This window comes from Pteronotus mesoamericanus, unplaced genomic scaffold (genome assembly GCF_021234165.1).
Source record: "Pteronotus mesoamericanus isolate MK-2021 breed Mesoamerican mustached bat unplaced genomic scaffold, CSHL_Meso_final contig_65, whole genome shotgun sequence".
In the NCBI taxonomy this organism is placed as follows: Eukaryota; Metazoa; Chordata; class Mammalia; order Chiroptera; family Mormoopidae; genus Pteronotus; species Pteronotus mesoamericanus.
This window is the reverse complement of record NW_026555228.1, coordinates 4,372,597-4,393,659: the sequence shown is the minus strand read 5'-3', so window position 1 is coordinate 4,393,659 and position 21,063 is coordinate 4,372,597. Positions and strand designations below refer to the sequence as shown.

The 21,063-nt window shown below is 44.0% G+C and overlaps 1 protein-coding gene across 2 annotated transcripts; it reads right to left on the bottom strand.

Moving 5' to 3' along the window:
* Nucleotides 1-650: 650 nt before the first annotated feature.
* Nucleotides 651-17,479, bottom strand: TLR8 (toll like receptor 8). 2 transcript variants are annotated; one of them, XM_054581179.1, is made up of 3 exons: nucleotides 17,399-17,479; nucleotides 10,712-10,785; nucleotides 651-3,779 (listed from the first exon to the last, which is right to left on the bottom strand). In XM_054581179.1, exon 3 carries the CDS (start codon nucleotides 3,771-3,773, stop codon nucleotides 651-653), a length of 3,123 nt encoding a protein of 1,040 aa, XP_054437154.1. In that variant the 5' UTR covers nucleotides 3,774-3,779; nucleotides 10,712-10,785; nucleotides 17,399-17,479. The 2 variants fall into 2 exon arrangements, with proteins under 2 accessions (XP_054437154.1, XP_054437155.1); XM_054581180.1 differs by lacking the exon at nucleotides 17,399-17,479 and adding an exon at nucleotides 12,944-13,009.
* Nucleotides 17,480-21,063: the final 3,584 nt, after the last annotated feature.

The following is a 21,063-nucleotide window of genomic DNA, read 5'->3' as shown; positions in this document are numbered from 1 at the left end:
TCAAAACTAGTCATTGGTTTCAAGAGTTCTTAGGTATTGAAAAGAAGGTGGAGTAGGCCGCTGCTCAGTTTCCTCAAGTGATCCTCGCCTCCTGATTGTCACAGTCTCTAACTGAGGCCATCACAGCCATCCATATCTTGGTCACAGACAAGTTTCTCCGACTGAGGTGATCATTCTCACCGAGCTGGTGGGACCTGTGATTTACTTCTAACAAACAGAATATGGCCAAAGTAATGGGGTGTCACTTCCTGGACTGGATTACAAAAGATGGTGACTTCTGCCTTGCCAGCAAACTCTTTGATGAAGCCAGCTGCCATGTGGGAGAGGTCCATGTGGGCGAGAACTGACAGCAGCTTTTGACCAGCAGTCCAGAATGAACCAAGTCTTGAGAACAACAACGTGAGTGTGAGCTTGGGGTCTCTCGAAGACTGCAACCTAACCCCAGGAAATGCCCGTGGCCCTGGCTAATGCCTAGGTGGCAGCTTTTGAGAGACCCCAAGCAGAGGACCTAGCTAAGCCGTACAACACTCCCGACCCACAGAGACTATGGATAGTTTTGGAGTAATTTGTTATATAGCAATAGATTACTAAGGCAGGAGGGTCATTGCTTTGCCTTTGTATTTTGTTGGGAAACCATGACTTAACATCAGTTAGTATTGCTTAATGGAATCAACGTACAAATTGTTATACCGTGAATCATTTTCAGTTAAGACCACGTTTTTCAGACTTTGCCAGAACAAGCCTTCCGCCTTGGGGTTTTCAGGCCATTGGAGGATGGAGCTCTTGCAGATTCTCTGCCGCAGCCTCAAATACTGAGAGTGCTGTAACACTGGCTCTAGCAGAATAAATACAATCACATCCATATTTTCATCCATTAGCCTCTGCAAGGCCAGGTAGAATGCTGTTTTAAAGCTCCAGCTTTTTGCATACTTTCGGGTTAAAACGAAGATTGTTTTCTTGCTTTGGTTGATGCTCTGCATGAGGTTATCAATGATGGCTAATCCCGGGTCCCAATCCCTCTCCTCTAAACAGAGGAGCACATTTTTGTCCTCACTCTCTTCGAGGTGGAAGCGCAGCTCATTGATCACCCAGTCAGTAACAGAGGTGTCTTTGGTGTCATAAGAAACATAAGCATCATAGAAAGTTTGGGATGTGGAAAGAGACCTGTAGCCTTTTACCTTAGCTAAACACACATGATAGATAAACCAGACATCCCAGTAAAACCAGTGATGAGCCAGGGCAGCCAACATAACCACAATGGTGATGAAGGATGTGAAGATACATAACACGGCTGCAGTGGTGTCTGAAACACATGTAGTTAGCTCTAGAGTCATAACGCTCTTCCCTCTTTGATCCCCAGGACTGGCACAAATGACATCCGTCAGTCTTGGTATCACAACATTGACATTTTCATCCAGCCATCTTCGAAAATCTCCCAAGTCACAGGTACAGTCAAAAGGGTTTCCATCCAGTTTCAAAAGGGCTAAGGTGGTATTCTCGTCCTTCACTTCAAGCGTGGACCTGTTGATCGTTTTTAGCAGGTTGAAACTTAAATCAAGGTATACCAGACTGCTGTTTTCTGAAAGCAAGCCAGGGGGCAGGTGGAAAATCCTGTTTTCACTCAGTAGTAGCATCTTAAGAGATTTCGCAAATTTAAATAGGCTATAAGCTAAGTAATATAGGTGGTTTCTACTTAAGTCAAGCAAGTAGAGATAAGAAAAGTTCTGGAGTAATGTCCAGTTAAAGAAAGTTAACTTATTATCATTTAAATATAGTTCAGTGAGATTCCAGGGCAAATTAATGAATGCTTTATTTGGGATGTGCACAAGATTATTAAAGGATAAATCAAGCCGTGTTAGGTTTTTGAGATTTCTAAAAATGTTCACATACCTCTTATCTTCACCATTCCACAAAACATTAAGGCGGTTTCCACTGAAAACTAATTCTTTCAGGGACACGCTACTCAAGTTGTACTCTGTTAAGGTATAAATGTCGTTGTGGCTCAGATTTAAAACTTGCAGCTTTGTTAAATTTTTAATAAATCCTAAACGGTGCGTTACCCCTGCTATTTGGAAATAGTGGGCATTGTAGCTGAGATCTAGAACTTCTAACTCAGGCAATTCATTGAAAGTACTATCAAAATCAAAGTCCAGTTTATTGTTTGTTAAATCCAAATATTTGATGTGAGGCAGAGCTGAAAATTCACTTCCATTTAATGCTTGACCATTGCCATTTGAAGACAGATTTAAGCAGGAAATGTTAGGAAAAGCTTCAAATTGCTTTTGCCCAATGAAGAAAATATTGTTCAAGCTTAAATCTATGGCTTTGCCATAATGTGTACATTGTGGCTTCATTAAAGGTTTGGTGCTGTGATAAAAATTTGAATGTGGGTCAAAGTCACCATCTGCTGAGCGTGGTTTAAGGACATGATTTTGGACAATGGAGAAATTTGCAGAACTTGACCTAATATCATCTACCAAGGGCGATATTCTGTTTGCTGACAAGTAGATAACTTTCAGGTTGGGGATACGTCGGAAAACATTAAAACTAATTTGCTTAATGAAGTTAATGCCCAAGTTGATAGTCGTTAATTTTGTGAGATTCATCAGGGGCTGGAGGTCTTCATCTACAAGTTCCTGGAACACATAACCTTTCAAGTGCAATGCCCGGAGAGATGTAAGATTAGAGAAGTTTGGAGAAAGATTAACTCGCTTTGGATATTCTGTCTTTACATAGTTATAAGATAAGTCAAGTATTTCTAAGTTGGGCAGTTTTGTTAAAAACTCCCCAGAGGCTATTTCTTGTACCAAGTAGTTGAATTCAAGATGCAGCTCCTTCAGATGAGGCATCTTGTCAAACCAGCTCGCATGAATCTTCCGGAGGGAAGTGCTAGAGAGGTTGAGGTATTTGAGTTTGGTCAACTTATCGAAAGCGTTAGGAGGTATGTAAATGGAAGCATCTCCTGCACAAGGTGTACAGGGAAATGGTGCGTTGAAACACCGTGGACAGTTCCCACTTAAATCTAGGAGTTTCAAATTTTCCAGTTTCTCGAAGTCTTTTTCACCGATGTTGTTGATATTGGTGTTGCTAAGATAAAGTTCCGTTAAGGAGCTGGGCAGGTGGAGGGGTACGCGAGAAAGGTTACTAAAAGATAGTATTAGTACCTTCAAGTTTGTAATCTCTTTGAATGCTCCTTTTTCTATTTCAAAAGTTTTATTACAGACATTGCCATAATAGCAGTTCCAGCCCAAATTGAGATTTTCCAAATTCTTCAGTCCGCAAGTGTCGTTTTTTGTTACAGAAATGATGTTGTTTTCTATTAGACTAAGCGTTCTCAAAGACCCTGGCAAATCAGATGGTATCTTGTCTAATTGGTTGTTTTCAAGTAGTAACACCGTTAGGTTTTGCAAGTTGAGGAACGCTCCGTCTGTAATAATCATGCCTTTTTTATTTATATAATAATTTTCCCAGTAGGGCTGTAGCATGGCATTGCGGTTCAGATTGAGTGTAGTAAGATTCTGCAGCCCTTGAAATGATTCATTCGTTATGCGTGTGATTAAATTATCAGACAGGTCTAGCTCGGTGACATCCTGGCCCACAGTTTGGGGAACTTCCTGCAGCCGACGACTGTTGCACTCTGCAATAACAGAGGCACCTTGGGTTTTCTCATCGCAAGGATAGCTTCTTCTGTAATAATCTGCTGCAGTGAAGAACTCCCAGGAATCAGGGATGAGCAGGAAAAGGCAGGTCAGAAGCAACGGCTGAAGGGTCATATTTTCCTAAGGAAAGTAAAAAGCGGAGGCACAATGTTAGAGCAGCAATATCGGCCAGGCCTTTCAAGATGTGACCAACAGTGCTTCACCATACTTTCTATGAGCTCTAAAGTGGGAGTTCACTTAAAAGTTAAATAAATTACGTTAAATGACATGCAGAACCGCTTTAAGTTTTCACCGTGTTCAGCTTCATGGTGCTAAAAGGAGTTGAAGGTGGAGCTGTCTGAGATGACGATGAGGAGGAAACCTGGGGAGCTTTTGGTATGGTTCATAGATCTCTGGCACAGCAAGCTACAGTTTCGGCCTGGTAGCATAACTTTTATTTTTCCTCTTTAGTCCTCGTCCAAGGATATGTTTATTGATTTCGAGATGGGGGGACGGAGAGAAACACTGATCAGATGCTGCCTGCATGCACCCCAACTGAGGATCGAACCCACAAGCTAGGCGTGTGCTCTGACTGGGGATCAAACCTGCAACGTTTTTGGTGTATAGGACAATGCTCCAACCAACTGAGCCACCCAGCCAGGGCAATATAAATCTTGATGAAACTTTGGCCAGTCTCAAGGAGAGTTGAGGTCCAGCTTATATTACAGTATTATTCATGACCTTCAGGCCAGAGTTATCTCTACCTTATCTATACAACCATATCTGATTATTGGCATTTCCCACAATTTTTTCTACACCACCGCAGTGGTAATGTCAAGTTCTCTTATCTCCTTATATGACAAGAAAGTGGATACTTTTTGTTGATAATAATAACAAAGTATCAGTTATTGTGCCAAACATTTTCTCGCAGACATCAATCTCACAACAACACAGCAAGATTGATTCTATTATTATCCGTATTTTGGAAGTGAAGAAACAAGCTCAGATTTAAGCAACTTTCAGAAGGGTGATACATTGTAGAGCTGGGACTTGAGCCAATCTGATTCCAACATCCTTTCAATTGAATTTATCGGGGTGGCATTGGTTTATAAAATTATATAGTTTCAGGTGCACAGTTCTATAACACACCATCTGTATATTGTATTGTGTGTTCACCGCCCCAAGCCAAGTCTCCTTCCATTGCCATTTACCCTCCTTTTACCCTCTTCCCCCATCCCCACCCCCCTTCCGTCTGCTCAGCGCCATACTGTTGTCTGTGTCTAGGAGGTGTTTTTTTTTCCTTGTTTAATCCCTTCACCTTTTTCACCCAGCCCCCAACACCTTTCCCCTCTGAGAGTTGCCAGTCTGTTCTCTATTTCTATGAGTCTGTCTCTATTTTGCTTGTTCATTTATTTTGTTCATTAAATTCCAATATAAATGAGATCATATGACATTTGTCTTTCTCTGCCTGCCTTATTTCACTTAGCATAATATTTCCCAGGTCCATCCATGCCGTGTGCAAAGGACAAGATTTTTCTTTCTTTCTTTCTTTCTTTTTTTTTTTACAGCCAAGTAGTATTACATTGTGTAAATGTACCACAGCTTCTTAATTCATACATCTTGGCTATTGTAAATAATGCTTCAATGAACATAGGGGTGCATATATTGTTTCAAATTAGTGTTTTGGATTTCTTGGATATACTCCCAGCAGTGGAATTGCCAGGTCAAAAGGCAGTTCCAGTTTTAATTTTCTGAGGTAACTCTGTACTGCTTTCCACAGTCGCTGCATCAGTTTGCATTCCCACCAACGACACATGAGGCTTCCTTTTTCTCCTCATGCTACACAATCTCATTTTGAAATCTTCCTGCCAGAACAATGCCTTAAATATAGATAGCACTCAGAAAATTTTGTGGGACCTGCCAGTGTGGCTCAGTTGGTCGCATGTCATCCCACAAAGCAAAAAGTCGCCAGTTCAATTCCCAGTCAGGGCACATGCCTGGGTTACCGGTTTGGTCCTCGGTCAGGGTGTGTGCAAGAGGCAACTAATTGATGTTTTCTTTCCCTCTCATTCTCCCTTCCCCTCTCTCTAAAAATAAAATCTTAAAAAAATTTTTTTTTTTTTTTGAGAAATGGCTCCTAGTCATATGTTGCTTATCACAGAAACATTGGTATTAGAAGCGGTCCTGTTGTTAATGTTGTAAACTTCTGTAGGAAAAAACACAATGTTTTATATTTTTATGTACCATCTGTAACACTTAGTGTGCCTTACTTTTTGTGCTTTGTTAATAGAGGACTGACTATATTACTTTTGGAAATTATAAAATGCAATAAATAGTTTAATGAGATTGGTTTGACCAAGGGTCGTGGTCAAAAGAACTCTCGAAATCTTATCTCGCTGGGTATGGTTACCAATGAAACTGTATTTCTCGCTAAAGCCCAACTCATGTCCTCACTGTGAGTTGAACCAGGTAAGTGCTTTTTTCTAAATTCTTGCAAAGTTTGGGGTCGGTGAACTTAACAGTCTCTCCCATACCTTTACCATATTATAAAAGGTATTTATAAGGATGTTGATTATTTGAGGAGCAATAATTATTGCCCACTTATAAAAGGCAAGAAAAAAGCAAGCTCCTTGCTTTTTTGAAAATTCAAGTGGAACAGAATTCCCAGGCATTTTCAGTTACTTTTAGTAATTTTCAACTACAGCAGTATCTAGGTACTGCTTCTTAATGTTTAACTTTTACTAAAAGCCCTGACTGGTGTGGCTCAGTGGATTGAGTGCCAACCTGCGAACCAGAAGGTCACCAGTTCGATTCCCAGTCAGGGCACATGCTTGGGTTGTGGGCCAGGTCCCCAGTTGGGGGCGCATGAGAGGCAACTGATCGATCTATCTCTCGCACATCCGTGCATTGATGTTTCTCTCCCTCTTCCTCCCTCCCTTCCCCTCTCTCTAAAAATAAATAAATAAAATCTTTTTAAAAAGAAGAAGAAAGCAAGCCAGCCCTGCTCTACCTGGTGTTGTAGGCAGAATTTTAACATGGCCTCTATGACTTTCACCCCCTGGTGCTTCTCTTGTAATTATGTGTCATTATATGGCAAAAGGGGGATGATCTAGATGGGTCTGGTTTAATTATACGCACCTTTGAAAGCGGAGCGTTTCCTCCTGCCAGTAGCAGAAGGGAGAGTCAGAGAGATTGGCGGCAGGGGAAAGCTTTGAGGCAATACCGCTGACTTGAAGATGGAGGTGGCCACTGACAAGGGGCTCCCTGCTGACAGCTGACAAGGAAATGTCCCCCCCACACACACCCCATCTCCCAGCCACAAGGAACTAAAACTGATGACCTGAAGGAACTTGGAGATGGATCTTCATCCAGAGCCTCGAGAATCTAGAGGTGTTCGACTTCTTTGGCATCTCTGGGCCACAGTGGAAGAAGAGTTTTCTTGGGCCTCACATTAAATACATTGCGATGGGTAATCACAAAAAATCTCATGTTTTAGGTGAATGTATGATTTTGTGCCGGGCCGCATTCACAGCCACTCTGGGATGTACGTGGCCCACGGGCCGCGGGTCGCACACCCCTGCAACCATCCAGCTTGGCCGGCACATGGATCTTGGTCTCATGAGACCTCCTACAGCAGAAAGCCCAGATGCACCTATCCAGGCTCTAGCCTACAGAGAGTGAAGCTAATAAATGGGTTTATTTGAAGCCTCTAAATTGGGGGGGGGGGGTTACTTCTTATGCAGAAAGAGAAAAAAATAGGTCTAGGTAATATGTGTGAAAAGATGTTTCATGGCTTGAGAACTTGCAGGTTTTGCAGAGGCCACCACAGGTCCCAGGCTCGACATCTCCACTGGGAGACACAGGGGCTCCAAACGGGTCCTGGAGCTCGGGGATGCGAGCCTCTCTCAGAGGTGACCCTGGTAATGTTAGACTTGCTTGGCACCTCAGCACACATAAGCCTACGTGATTTCTAAGTGTGAACATTGCTAGATTTGGAAGTCACTTCTGGATTCCTTTTCTTCTTTTAGAGATTTTATTTATTTATTTTTAGAGAGAGGGGAAGGGAGGGAGAAAGAGAGGGACAGAAGCATCGATGTGAGAGGAAAACATCAATCAGTTACTACCCGCATGCGCCCTGACTGGGGACCGAACCCACAACCCAGGCACGTGCCCTGACTGGGGAATGGAAGCAGTGGTGGCCTTTTGCTTTGTGGGATGACGCTCCAATTGAATGAGCCGCACCTCTCCGGCTCACTTCCCGATTGTTCCCTGTCCTTCCCTAGGTACTGAGCAGCCTGGGCAGTCTATCTGATTACACGCAGCTGAGTAGTTAGCTCACAGTCTAGCGAGTTAAATAGACACACATTTCAAGATTTCAACTGTGACACACAGACGTGTGTGATGGCATAAGAGCCTAAAAGAGAGGAATTGAAGATTTCCGTGAAGAAATGAAACTTGAGCTGTGATTCTAAAATTGAATGGGCATGTATGCGGCAGAAAGAGGTCAAAGCATATGCTAAGGCCCCGAGTGTATTCCTTCAGACCCCCGTGCTGGGCTGCCAGGGGAGCCTTGGACAGGAAGTAAGAGCGGCACGGGGTGCACCTGAGACAAAGCGCAGCAGGTTTCAAGTCCTCAAAGCTGGTTGAAACCTGCAGAGAACTGCTTGCAACGGTAAGACCTGGAATAAGAGGTAGGGCTGAGAGGCTTGGGATGGTGCATAAGAGGTGACAAAGAGAGATTTTGCTGAGGATCTCAGTATCGTCACTGCATTCAATGGTCATTTTTCAGTCCTCATCTTAATGAGCACATGAATATAAGGGAACAAAAGACAGCCAGGAACATAGGAAAAGATGCGAGTAGATTTTGATCTTTATCTGAAGAGCAGTGCAAACCTTTGAAGGATTTAAGCAGAGCGGTATGACGCTCATTCATTCTACAGTGGTCACTGGCAGGAGGGCACAGGGCTTCGGGAGCAAGGTGACGACAGACTGAGCTAAGCTGCTGGCAATGGAAATAGAGTGCATTCGGGAGATACTTAGGAGGTGAAACTGAGAGACACAGCGATAGATGTATAATGGTGGGGGTCGGGGGGAGAAGGAGAGTGAGGGCGAGGGAAGAATTCAAGGTGACTTCCAGGTTCCTGGTCTGTGCATCTGGATGGATAAGAGTGCCATTCACTGAGAACAAAAGATAGCGAAGCGGGAAGGGAATATTATTAATTAAATTTGATGTGATCAGGAACTGTTTTCAAGAAGGGAATATTGCAATGAACAAAACACAAAATACCTGCCCATCTGGAGCTTACATTACTGGATAGCGTGTTAGATGGTGGAAAGTTCTATGGAGAAAAATAAAGGTGAAAAAGGGGATGAAAGCTCCTCAGTTGGAATCTGTCTGATGTTTTCGTCAGGATTAGTCGGGGGTGATGGGTTTCGGGAAGGAAGTCCACACAGGTAAAGTGTCATTCTAGTCACAGCACACAGAGGGCACTTACTAGCAACATGACTTCTACAGTTGATGTGGACCTTGATCGCCTGGCTGAGGTAGTGCTTGTCAGGTTCCTATTATAATATTATAAAAAGGCCCATGGGAACAGAAGGCAAGCTGAGGCCAGACTGCAGACCCTTTGAATGTTGTTAGGCTGTCACTCCGGCAAGTCCAGAGGACAAAGTCGTCCTGTGTGGCCTCACTAGCCTCAAGTTAAGGTGTCAATATCTAATTTCAAATGCAATTGTCTCTCATGCAATGCTGAGCAATTGAGAACAGCCTCTATGGGGTGCTAGAGACCAGGAGGGGAGCCTTTTGAAATTCGCTGTATTTTTAGGATGAAAATGGCCTCCAGGGAAGTCTGCACCAATTGAAAGTAAATATTGCGGTCCTGGCCAGGTAGCTCAGTTGGTTAGAACTTCATATGCCAAGGTTGTGGGTTTGATCCCCAGTCAGGGCACATACAAGAATCAACCAATGAATGCATCAATAAGTGGAACAACAAATCCATGTTTCCTTCTCTCTCTCTCTCAAATCAGTAAATAAAAAAAATTACAGTAAATGTTGTGCCATGGAAATGATCAGAATGTTCTTGAGGAGAGTTGTGAGTGAAGAGCTTGAGAGTACTAACTCTACTCTCCGGAAAGAGTCCTGAGGTAAGAACTTGAGTTGACAAGTTCCAAACAACCTCAATTTAAAGAGAAGTACATGGGTGGGAGGAATAGGAGGTGGCGAATAGGCAGCTATCAAAGAAGTTGAAGAGAAAACCCTTCTTGTTCATGCCTCTTCATCTACCTCAGGGCCTCACAAAGGCGGAATGGATGCAAAGGCTCCCCATTCATAGAGTGAACCCCAACTCGTATTGTGCAGCGGGCTCTGAGGAGAGACAGAGAGAGAGCACAAAGCTCAAGGTGCCAGCAAGAACTCCGCCTCCTCAGCCAAGTTCTTCCTCTTGGCCACACCCAGGCCTCCGGCTACCAAATGCCGTGGCTCCAAAAAGACTTCAGAGGAAACCAGGCCTCAAAGTGAGAAGGGACCCGGGGAGAATTTACTCTCATTAAGATGTAAGCATCCGGCCTGGGAGAAGAGAAAGAGCAACTCTGCAAATATATTAGAGAAATCACAACGGTGCAAGAGAGAGTGAGAGAGGATTGGCAACCCTACAAATAAAAATAGAGGAGAAAGGGCAATTATGCAAATAAGATAGAAAGTAGAACTATGCAAATAAAACGGAGAACAAGGGAGGGAGAGGGAGAGAATATACTTCCGTTATTTGAGCCTGACAGTTGAAGTTTCCCAATGAAGTGACAGGAAAGGACTAGGACCCTAACAAGATCAGAGATGGCACAAGAGGAGACCACAGCAGACAAGGAAAGCAGAGGCCGCTGAGGATTAGGTGACACAGCAGAGAAGCCTCAGGGTCAACCAGAACAAAGTCCATTCACATCGTGATAGCCTGAAAAGCCTCTGGAAGTGGAGGCAGTGGTATGGCAGGTGGTGTGCCCGGTGGAACTGCAAGGCAGATGGAGTGAATGAGAGTCTTCATGAGAAGTTAGACCCTCCTGACACCCTCCCTGAGACTTACGATCTCAGGAGGTCAAAAGGTTGAATCCAGAGCCTTGGGTTCAGACCTCCAGGCGCAGGCGAAGTCCCAGGCAACTGCCAAAGAGAAAACACGAGGCTTAAAGAACAGTCTGCATCTGGAGCGCAGAAGCCCAACTTCGGCCTGGCTCTGGGACCTCTGACAGCCGTGGGCTTATGAACACCCGACTCCAGCACCCCGAGCAAGAGACTGGAGGGTCTCGCTGGGAAAACAGACAGGCACAGTTGCAGGGCTACGAGTACAAAATTTTAGGAGACACCCAAAGACTTAGTCATCAAGATAAACCCTATTTTAAGAGATCAAAATCCCTGATGGACAAAATATCAACATTTTAAACAAGGACAGACTCGCCCTGCACCCGCAACGCTCCGCTCCACCTGCCTTGCTTGGTTCTGGTTCCGATAAAACTCAGTTTACTACAACAGGCAACCAGCCGGCAATCCGATTCTGCCAGTTTGATTTTTTAAAAATATACCATTAAAATATTATTGATCTCGATTACTGAGATTTTTGGCCCCCGGCCTCTCTTACATTTTGCACACAAAGCGAGTGCCTCACTCGTCCGACCTTAGTCCTGGACTGGAACCACGGAAAAGACCTCCGGGGACTTTGGCAAACCCTAGCCAAGAGCTGATCGCAGCCGCTCATCCCATCCTTGCGACTGGAGCTTCTAATCAGCTCTCTGGTGCTCCTCTCTTCAGTATGAAATAACAGCCAGGAGCAGTCGCCTGGAAAGCCACCCAGTATGACAGGGAGGTTACCACAAGAAAAAGAAAAAAAAATCAGAGACCCAGCAATTAGCAGCATCAGGCAGGCCTCTTGCAGCCAGGACAGTGGTTTATGGGTTTTTTAAATTAAGGCAGGTTCTGTCTTGTGCAGGTTCTCGACTTCCTCTCTGCATTTTTGAAATCCCAACAGATCTAAGCACCAGATTTTGTTTAGTTTTTCATGATGATGTCTTTAGCAGCAAAACTTGATCTGAACGGATCCAAGGCTACTGTCATCTGTAGTTATCCACTTAGCTTGAGCATTCTGGTTTCATAGCAGAAATAGCCACATGCATGACCCAGAGCCATTGGAAATGTTTTGTAATATGTCATAAGGGTAATATATTATCTTGTTAAAATACGAATTCTGAACTTTGACACACTTCTGACCCATGGGTTTCAGATAGGGGATTGTGGATCAATACTTAAATCTACTTCACTGGGGACACATGAGCAATTCCTGAATTTTCCTTGGCATACGATATATCGGGAAATAGAACGTGGTTGTCAACGGAGCCAAGTTATGATGTTCATGGGCCCAAGTCACTTCGGCCTCCATGGGCCCCTTCCTCCATTAAAAAAAATAGTAAAAATTGCCCTGGCCAAGTGGCTCAGTTGGTTGGAGCATCATCCCATACACCAAAAGGTCGTGGGTTCGGTCCCTGCTCAGGATACAACTTAGATTGCGGGTTCCATCTCCAGTCGGGGCACCTACAGGAGGCAACCAATCAATGTTTCTCTCTTTCTCTCCCTGCCTCTCTTTCAAAAAGCAATAAACATATCCTTGGGTGAGGATTTTTAAAAAAGTAATAATTATACTTTATGATCCCATTGGTATTCAATATAAAAATGAATATAATACATACTGGATTATACTCATTATTTTGTCGATTTTTAAAGACATTAAAATCTTCACCTAAAGTGGGCCCTAGGCCCTGTGCTTTCTGTGCCTTTGGAGAAGTTGTCCCCCAGAAACAAGTAGGAGATACTTCCTGGAAAGTAAATTCAGTATTATGTTGGGATCTGGTGATGTGAAGGGCTAGGATTGGACGGAAGTGGCAGAATAGAGGATAAAACACGAAAGTGTTACAGGTTGAACTGTGTCCCCCCAAAAAGATATGCTGAAGTAGTTTTAACCTCTGTACATGTGAACGTGACCTTATTTGGAAATAGGGTCTTTGAAGATAGAATCAAGTTAAAATGAGGTCATACTGGGTTAGTGTGTGGGCCTAATCCAATGACTGATATTCTTATAAGAAGGAGGACATTTGGACACAGATAAACACAGGAAAGAAGGCCACAGGAAGAGGGAGGCAGAGATTGGAGTGGTGCAGTGACAAGCCAAGGAACACCAAGGACTATCCACCACCACCAGGGGCCAGGAGGAAGGCATGCAACAGATTTTCCCTATGAGCCCCCAAGAAGCAACCAACCCTGTTGACCACACCTAGATTTCAGACTTCTGGCCTCCAGAAGGGGGAGAGGATAAAGTTCTGTTGTTTTGAGTCACCAAGTTTGCCGTACTTCGTTACGGCAGCTGCAGGAAACAGAGTTAGAGCAGAGATCAGGTAAGTAAGGGTTGTGCCATGGGACCCACTTGTCAAGACAAGTTCAAGCTGCCAAAAGCAAGCCCTTGGTCTGGACATGCCGGTGAGCTCACTGCACAGAACACCCTGATGGCGAAGACCGCGTCTGTGTGGTCCGGATCTTTTACTGGGTGTTGCCTTGGAACATGCAGGAAAAACCAAGACCCATTTCTTTTGAGAGATCATATGAATCACACACACAGAAATCTGCTTAGCTTCCCCTTCCCTGCCAAATACAGCTGTTCCTAGCTATTGAGGAAGCAATTTCACAACTGTTTTCCTATTTTCCACACAGAGTCAGTTTTTTGGTTGGGTCCACAGCACATGAAAAGCCAGTTCTCTCCTTCGGGTTCGGAAGGAGCCAAAGAGTAAAATGAAAATGACCTGTCTCAGTCCTCACTCAAATCTCCCTTCTCAACTTGGACCCCAATGAACACCAAAAACACAATTTTAAAAGACCAGTGCAGTTGCCCTGATGGTGTGGCTCAGTGGGTTGGGCATTGTACCACAAAGCAAAAGGCCACCGGTCCGATTCCCAGTCTGGGCACAAGCCTCGGTTGCAGGTTCAGTCCCTGGTTGGGGTGCATATGAGAGGCAACCGATGTTTCGATGTTTCTCTTCCTCTCTTACTCCTTCCCTTCCCCCCCCTCTAAAAATAAATAAATACAATCTAAAAAAAAAGAAGAAAAAACACCAGTGCAGTTGGAAGAACAGCTTGGAAAAGTCTGCCTTAGCTGTGGAACCCCGAGAGTAAGAGTGAGCCAAGGGACCACCCCCAGGATCTAGCCCCGGGGGTGGGGGGGGGAGGGCTGTAGGCAGGGAAAAGACTGGGTTCAAAAAGACTGACCACGCCACGTGGTGCCGAAATGAATTCTGCAGGTTTTCCCACACAATCTAAGGCGAGGGTGAGGTGCCCAATGCCTGAAGCTGCCTTTCTGGAATAAAGGGCTTTTTATCTTTTTCATGCTCCTTTCCTTGGTTGCAAGCAGACATTTTGCGGTTATGCCTCCTCCCTTCCCTCTTTTCCAAGGCTTCCTCCCCATCTCCCCAGCTGCACCCCTTTCTCAGGATGGGTCCTGTGGACACCCCCCGACGCTGTAGTGTTGAAAAGAACCTATCAATTATAAGATGTGATTCATTCCCCCCAACTGAATTACTTAGCTGTTTGGGCATGATGAGGAATTCAACCAGAACTGAATTTTTGCCAAACTGGATATATTTCTAATTTGTAATGCATGCTGATTCATTTGTTGTTGACTGTGTTGACCACTGATATATTATGAAAGTAAATTAATAAATGGTTATACAGATAGGATCTATCACCTTAGCTGAAATTTACAATGAATAATATTTTATTTTATCCAATAATAGATATCATATTGTATCTGAATATGATAGACTCATTAACAGCTTTGGAAGTGAAAGAAACCACTACCACATTAAATGCACAAATCAATGAGCAGATGGATCTTGATTTTATTTGAAAAGTTATGCCATTTGAATTTTGAGAAATATGGTAAGGAGCATTTGGTGAGTGCTTTACCATGAGGCAAACACTACATTGAATGCAAGTCATGCATTTTCTTGTTCAACCCTCCTACAAATCAGTGAGATGGCTGCTTTCGCAAGCCCTCATTTTACACACATGGAACCTGAGGCTCAGAAGTGCTGTTACCCGAGGTCGCTCAGATGGTTGGTGGCAGAGTTGAAACTTAGTTGACGTGTACCTGAGTAGTAAACAAATTGGTGAGGCTAGAATCAAGAGGCTACTTAGCAATGCTCTGGGGTTTTTTTTCCTTTTTAAGATTTTATTTATTCTTTAGAAAGAGAAGAATGGAGGGAGAAAGAAAGGGAGAGAAACATCAATTGGCTGCCTCTTACATGTGCCCTGACTGCGACCAGCCCGCAACCCAGGCATGTGCCCTGAACTTTTGGTTCTTAGGTCAGTGCTCAACCCACTGGGCCACACCAGCCCAGGGTAGCAATGATCTGGTTTTGATTATCAGCGGAGAGATATCATAGCCACACCTGGAACCTTCAGGATTCAAATGCTGGGGTGGATTGCCTACCTTACCTTTCTGTGCCAATCAGTTTATCACAGAGCGTTCTGTAATCCCAGACAACTAGAAATGCACTGATTTCAGATGTAGGCATCAACTAGCAGCTCTCTGTAACCATCTGAAAAGCCAAAACAGCCTCTACTTGCTAATGCTGATCCAGAGCCATGGGTTATGCATTTAAATTTGCTATGTCCTTATAGCCCTGAATAGTCATAAATTGGGGATAATAGTTTAAAAATAACAAATCCCTCAACTCCATTTAATAACTCAGTTGAACTCAAATACATTCCACTGGAATGATATTCCTCTCAATAGAATTTTTAATTTCTAATTTTTTAAATTTCTCACCTGAGGGTATGGTTATTGATCCTAGAGCCAGAAGAAAGGAGAGAGAAAGGAGAGAGAAACACTGATGGGGGAGAGAAACATCAATCGGTTGCCTCTCATACACACCCCAACTGGGGATCGAACCTGCAACCTAGGTATGTGCCCTGACTGGGGTTGGAACTGCAACCCTTTGGTATACGGCATGATACTCCAACCAACTGAGCCACCCAGCCAGAGCATCCCCTCAGTAGATTCTGGAGGAGGCAATAAGACACACTTACAACCAACATCCAATAATGACATCCTCCCCTCTGAGACGCAACCCAATATGCCCTAAGTCTAGGGTTTCCACGAGGCGGCCTCCTGCCTCATAAATCCACGCTGTTTGGGGATTATTACATGAAAGAATGAGCAGCACTGATTTTAAGAGAGAATGATCTTCAACTGCCCTCTCCGTGATCCGCAGCCTCAGCTGTTTAGACAAAGCATACCCAGGACTTCTATTTTGTTTGCTGAAATCAAACCCAGGGGCGAATTAATAAGTTTCAGGTCTCCCCAAAGCCTTGCCATCCCCTAAAAAGGACTGTGCTCTTTAGTGAAAGGGCCAGAAGGGCTGCACATTGAGATATGTGAGAAGTTGGAAAGCTACGATGCCCAGTCCCACCCTCACTCCCAGATTCCGATTTCATTGGTCTGGGGTTCAGCCTGGTAGCAGAACTTTCTGCAATTCCTTCTGTGATGCATACACAGCCAAGGCAGCTCACAAATATCAAGTAGAAATTAATTTTAATTGCCATTCCATACAAGTCATTGGCCCGGTTGGCCCAATTCTTTATGAGCCATTGCAGTCATTTTGTAAAGCATTATAAAATGTCAGTGCAGAATTAATTTACTTTCAAGATCTGTACTGGGCACTAAAAGGATGCAAAAATTAACTTAAAACTTAAATATACGTTGAATGGTGATAAAAAATGACTCCAAGGTCTTTAATAAGCACTGAATGAGTGTGGAAAAAATAGGGTAAATTTTAGATGAGTTTCTCTTGAAGCCAGATTTTTCAATTGTTCTTAGATCTCATTGAATTTTCCAGAAAACGTAGTTTCAAAAATTATTGTTTGTTTTTCAATCTAGCAGTTCTTGACAATAACAAAAACTGATGTCTTACTATGCCTCGACACTAGAGAATTTTAGAAATAGTAACATGTTCCTTAAACTCTCCAAACAAGAAACTTAACAATTAATGTTGAACATTAGGATCCGTTCAGTATGTTAATTTCAGACTTTGCCTAGGCAGTAGTAAGTTACTTGTGTATGTGAGGGAACAGAGTTTGACCTTTTCTGTAGAAATAACAAAGGAGAAACACCTCTGTACCCATTTCACTCCAACCCTTTGGTTCTAGAAGAGAATGCTGTTTCTGGCAGGACCAGAAAGCAATGTTCCAGTTCAGTTCCAAAGTTGGAACTTCCTTCTTCTCCTGTCCAGAATAGTAAAACCAATGCATTTGATTTTTAAAATGTTCTGTATACCAGGTCACTTTGCCTACATTTAGAGTTGTTTCAATACTAAACTTCTAAATTTAAAAAATAAATTATTTTAGAGATAGGGGAGGGGAGGGAGAAAGAGAGGGAGAGAAATATTAATGTGAGACAAACATCGATCGATTGCCTCTTGTACACGCCCTGACTGGGACGAAACCCGCAACCCAGGCATATTCCCTGAACAGGAATAGAACCTGCAACCTTTCGCTTTGTGGGATGACACCCACCCACTGAGCCACACCAGTCAGGGCTCAACAGTAAACCTTTGAATGCATATTTGCTCATTCATCACTTTCTCTGTTCATACTATTTGGCCACCAAACCATATTTTGGGGTCAGAAATCACATATTTTGTTGGAAAGCTTTGTTAAAGGAATAGAAGTGGCTTACCGCTCTTCTGTTGTCAGCCGTTGTAATTTCTCATTCCATAGCCAGCTCGCAGCACTGCAGAGTGGTACCCTCTTGCAGAAGGTGCATGCAGAGAATAGAAACCGACCAGCTTCCTGAAAGTGTTCGCGTTACCATCAGTGAAACCTAGAATGTGGTTTGCAGAAGTTTATGTGGGAAGAAGGAAACTTGTGATTTCTTAACTGTTGCTAAATCATTTATTGACTGTGCTTTAAAATTTCAAAACTGAAGTTGCTGGGGGGAAGGGAGTCATTTATAAAATGATTTAAATATAACCCAAGCCAGACATATCCAGTGTATTTTTGTGAGTTTCTGTATGCATGGATCGGGGAGGGGTAGCTGCAAGGATTCTCACCAAACTGTTAACACCATTTAGTTCTGGAGAACAGGATTGGGGGGCAATGAGGGAGAGAAATGGACAAATTTTTCTTTTTACTTAGAAAACTCTAGGGTTTTTTCTTTAAAGTTTGTCACAAATTTGTACTCAATTGAGGATTACCCAAATTCATCTTCTGTTATATAATTTACAGATGTAAATAACATTTGCGTCACTTCATCTTTGTCCCACACATTTCGAAGATGGCATGAGCAAAGGTGGGTGTGGGCTCTCCACCAGGCTGTGGCCACAGAGACGCCATCTTGCTCTTGGGCGTGTCCCTGCTCCTCAGCCAGCACCTGGCGCAGAGTATAAATGAGCTCCATAACTGTTCCTTGAATGAATGAGTGAGTGCATGGATGAGTGAGAGAATTCATTCACGAGGCCAGAAAATTTCATTTCCTGATTTGACCTGATAAGTGGATCGGATTGTGAGCTCTGTCTCAGAAGTTTAACCGAGCAAACTACAGCCTGTGAGCCAATCCTGACCCAGGGGAGAAGAACTTTTACAGAGGAACATTTGCCATCAATCTGCTGATAAACTAAACAACACTAACTTTATTTGTGAGCAAATCTTTCAAGGGAAACCAAGTGACTGGGTGGCAGCCAGATGAGGTTTTCAAGCTCACTGTCATGAAGGGTATTGATGAGCCGATGAAGCCACGTGCTGTGTGACAGCGTGGATGGACCTGGGGAATATTACGCTAAGTGAAATAAGCAGTTAAAGACAAATACCATACGATCTCACTCATATGTGGAATCTAATGAACAAACTGAACTAAAAGGAAAATGGAGACAGAATCATAGATAGAGAATAGGATGACAGCTAAGAGGGGGTAGGGGGATTGAGCAAAAACAAAAAAGGACTCATGGACGTGGACAACAGTGTGGTGATTGCAGGGGTGGGAGGGGGCATAAGGGGGACTCAATAGTAATGGAAGAAATACAGTAAAAAGGGGTCTGTACTGAGGAAGACCCCGTCAGGCTGGAGCATTTGTCAGCCTTTCTAGAGAAGCCAGATACACAAGCCCTGGCTTCCAGGACACAATGTGCCTTCCAGTTATAGACCAGTTAATTGGGACTTCATAAAGCATGGCACACAGTTGGGTTATACTTACAGTCTACTGCCTATGCCTGGCAAACTCATCAAAATTAGCTAGTGATTCAAAGCAAATGAGCCTTCCCAGGTTTTTCCACACAACCAGTAACCATAAAAGATGAAAATAAAAATGGAATCAACAACACGGCAGGTCAGGACAGTCACTGCAAACCAGAAACCTAGTGCCCCAAGGACAGTGACCAGAGGATCCAGCCCTCTGCCTGAGCCCAGAAACTGGCCCTCTGGGGCCAGGTCTGCTCTCTTTGTCCTGCCCTGTGAGGGCACAAAGCTCCTGGGCATCTCCTTTTTGGTTCTTCCCCTTCCCGTGCACGCTGACACAGACCTTTATTTCAAAATGGAGACGATCTGTCATTAAGTGCCAGGCAAGCCTATGAGGCAGCGTGGATGGCTCCGTCACACAGCTGGAGCAGATGAGCCTCTCTGAGCTCCAGTCTTCTAATCTCTCTCCAATGGGAAGAAGAATGACACAAACATCCTCCCATGGTAGCTTTGAGGCTGACATGTGCTCCTGTGTGTGGAAGCCTCAGAACAGTCACTGACACAGAATAAGCACTCAACAAGTAGACCTAGTAGTATTGTTCCCAGTAATACTGTCGTTGTGAAATCCATCCATCTATTGGTTGTTGCACACAGTAGGGCAGGAGAAGTGCTCTCAGGGTGCTGGCCACAACCCTTTGCTGTAGTGTCAACGGGCACCAGAACACTGAGGGGGCAGCAGATGGCTCCTCCACCTCTAGGCTCTGGCAAAAAAGTGTCATGTATGGAAATATCATGGAACCCTTGAGATGCCGCAAGACCTAGGACAATACCAGATACCAGGAGTCAGTTATTTATCCCCCCACCAAAAAAAAAAAAAAATCAACATTAAATATGGAAAAGGCTCAAGTGGAAGGAGTCATGTAAAAGAAACATGTTTTAAGCTAAGGATTTGGATGAACATTGGATGAAGATATACACAAGAGAATTCCTTTACACAAGGCCAGATCTGATGTGAGCGCATCTTGGTTTTAAGTTGTGGTACAGACCTCTAGAGGGGACAGCAAGCTGCCCTTCCCTGGTGAGCACAGACACAGGGGAGACGTGCTGCAGGTACCTCATGGTCCTCCTTCCCGCCTTTCCCTTCCTGCCTCACTGCTGGGTGCCTTAACCCAGTGTTCCTCAACCCCGCCCTGTCTTAGCACTCACCCCCCCACACACCTACTCCATTATTCTCATTCCCAACAGCAACCAGTTCTTCTCCATTTGTCATATTATTTCTCATTTCAAACAGAAGCTTCAAGTGCTATTCTGCACATCACCTCAATATCTGTTGGGAAAATGGTGGCCCTCTGGTTGAACAAGTTCATCAAAAGCGCTCTTCCTGTGGGCTGAGTAGCCCCAAAACAGAGCGCAGAGATAGGTAAGAGAAGGGAGGGGTGAGTTACAGCTTCACTTGGCCAGATGGCCAGCTGACCTTTAGCTGTGGCCAACTTGTGCAACTGTACATAGGGGTCCAGCTAAACTAAGAGGAAGCTCATTACATCATGATGAATGGGACCTTTTCCTTCCAATGGCATGTGTGAGTGCACAGACACAGGGACAAGGCCAGGTTCCTGCAGTCCTCTGCAAATTCCCTTTCTGAGTCCGTTGCAGAGCAATTGTATGAAACCCTGGATCTTTCCATCAGTTGCAACCCATTCCTGTGTTTCCTGAAGTGAGTGTCTCCCAAATAATTAGCCAAGATACCCCCCCCCAAATAAAAGACAGAATACCAGAGTACTCTAATGTGGGAGGTGCCTCAAAGGTCATGGAACTGACGCCAAAGGTCAAGAGTGCAACAGTGGTAGAAGTAGTGGAGGGGAGCACCGGAACTGTCACCGTTGCACTTCCGCTCTCATGTTCTCTCAGCTTCTCCCTGCACAAATACTCTAGGTGAAAAGCCAAACTGTATGGAGTATTCGATCAGCATATTGAGAAGAGGATGAAGGTGCATTTTCTGGTTCCCATCAACCCTTTCTTCTTACTCCCCAACTGTTTTGTTAAAATTTGATTGTAACCATTAAGTTTCTCTGTTTACTGATGCACCGCCCTTATGCTGACATTAATACCTGCTGTTCCACCCTGACCAGTGTGCCTCAGTGGGTTGGGCGTTGTCCCACAGACTTAAATATC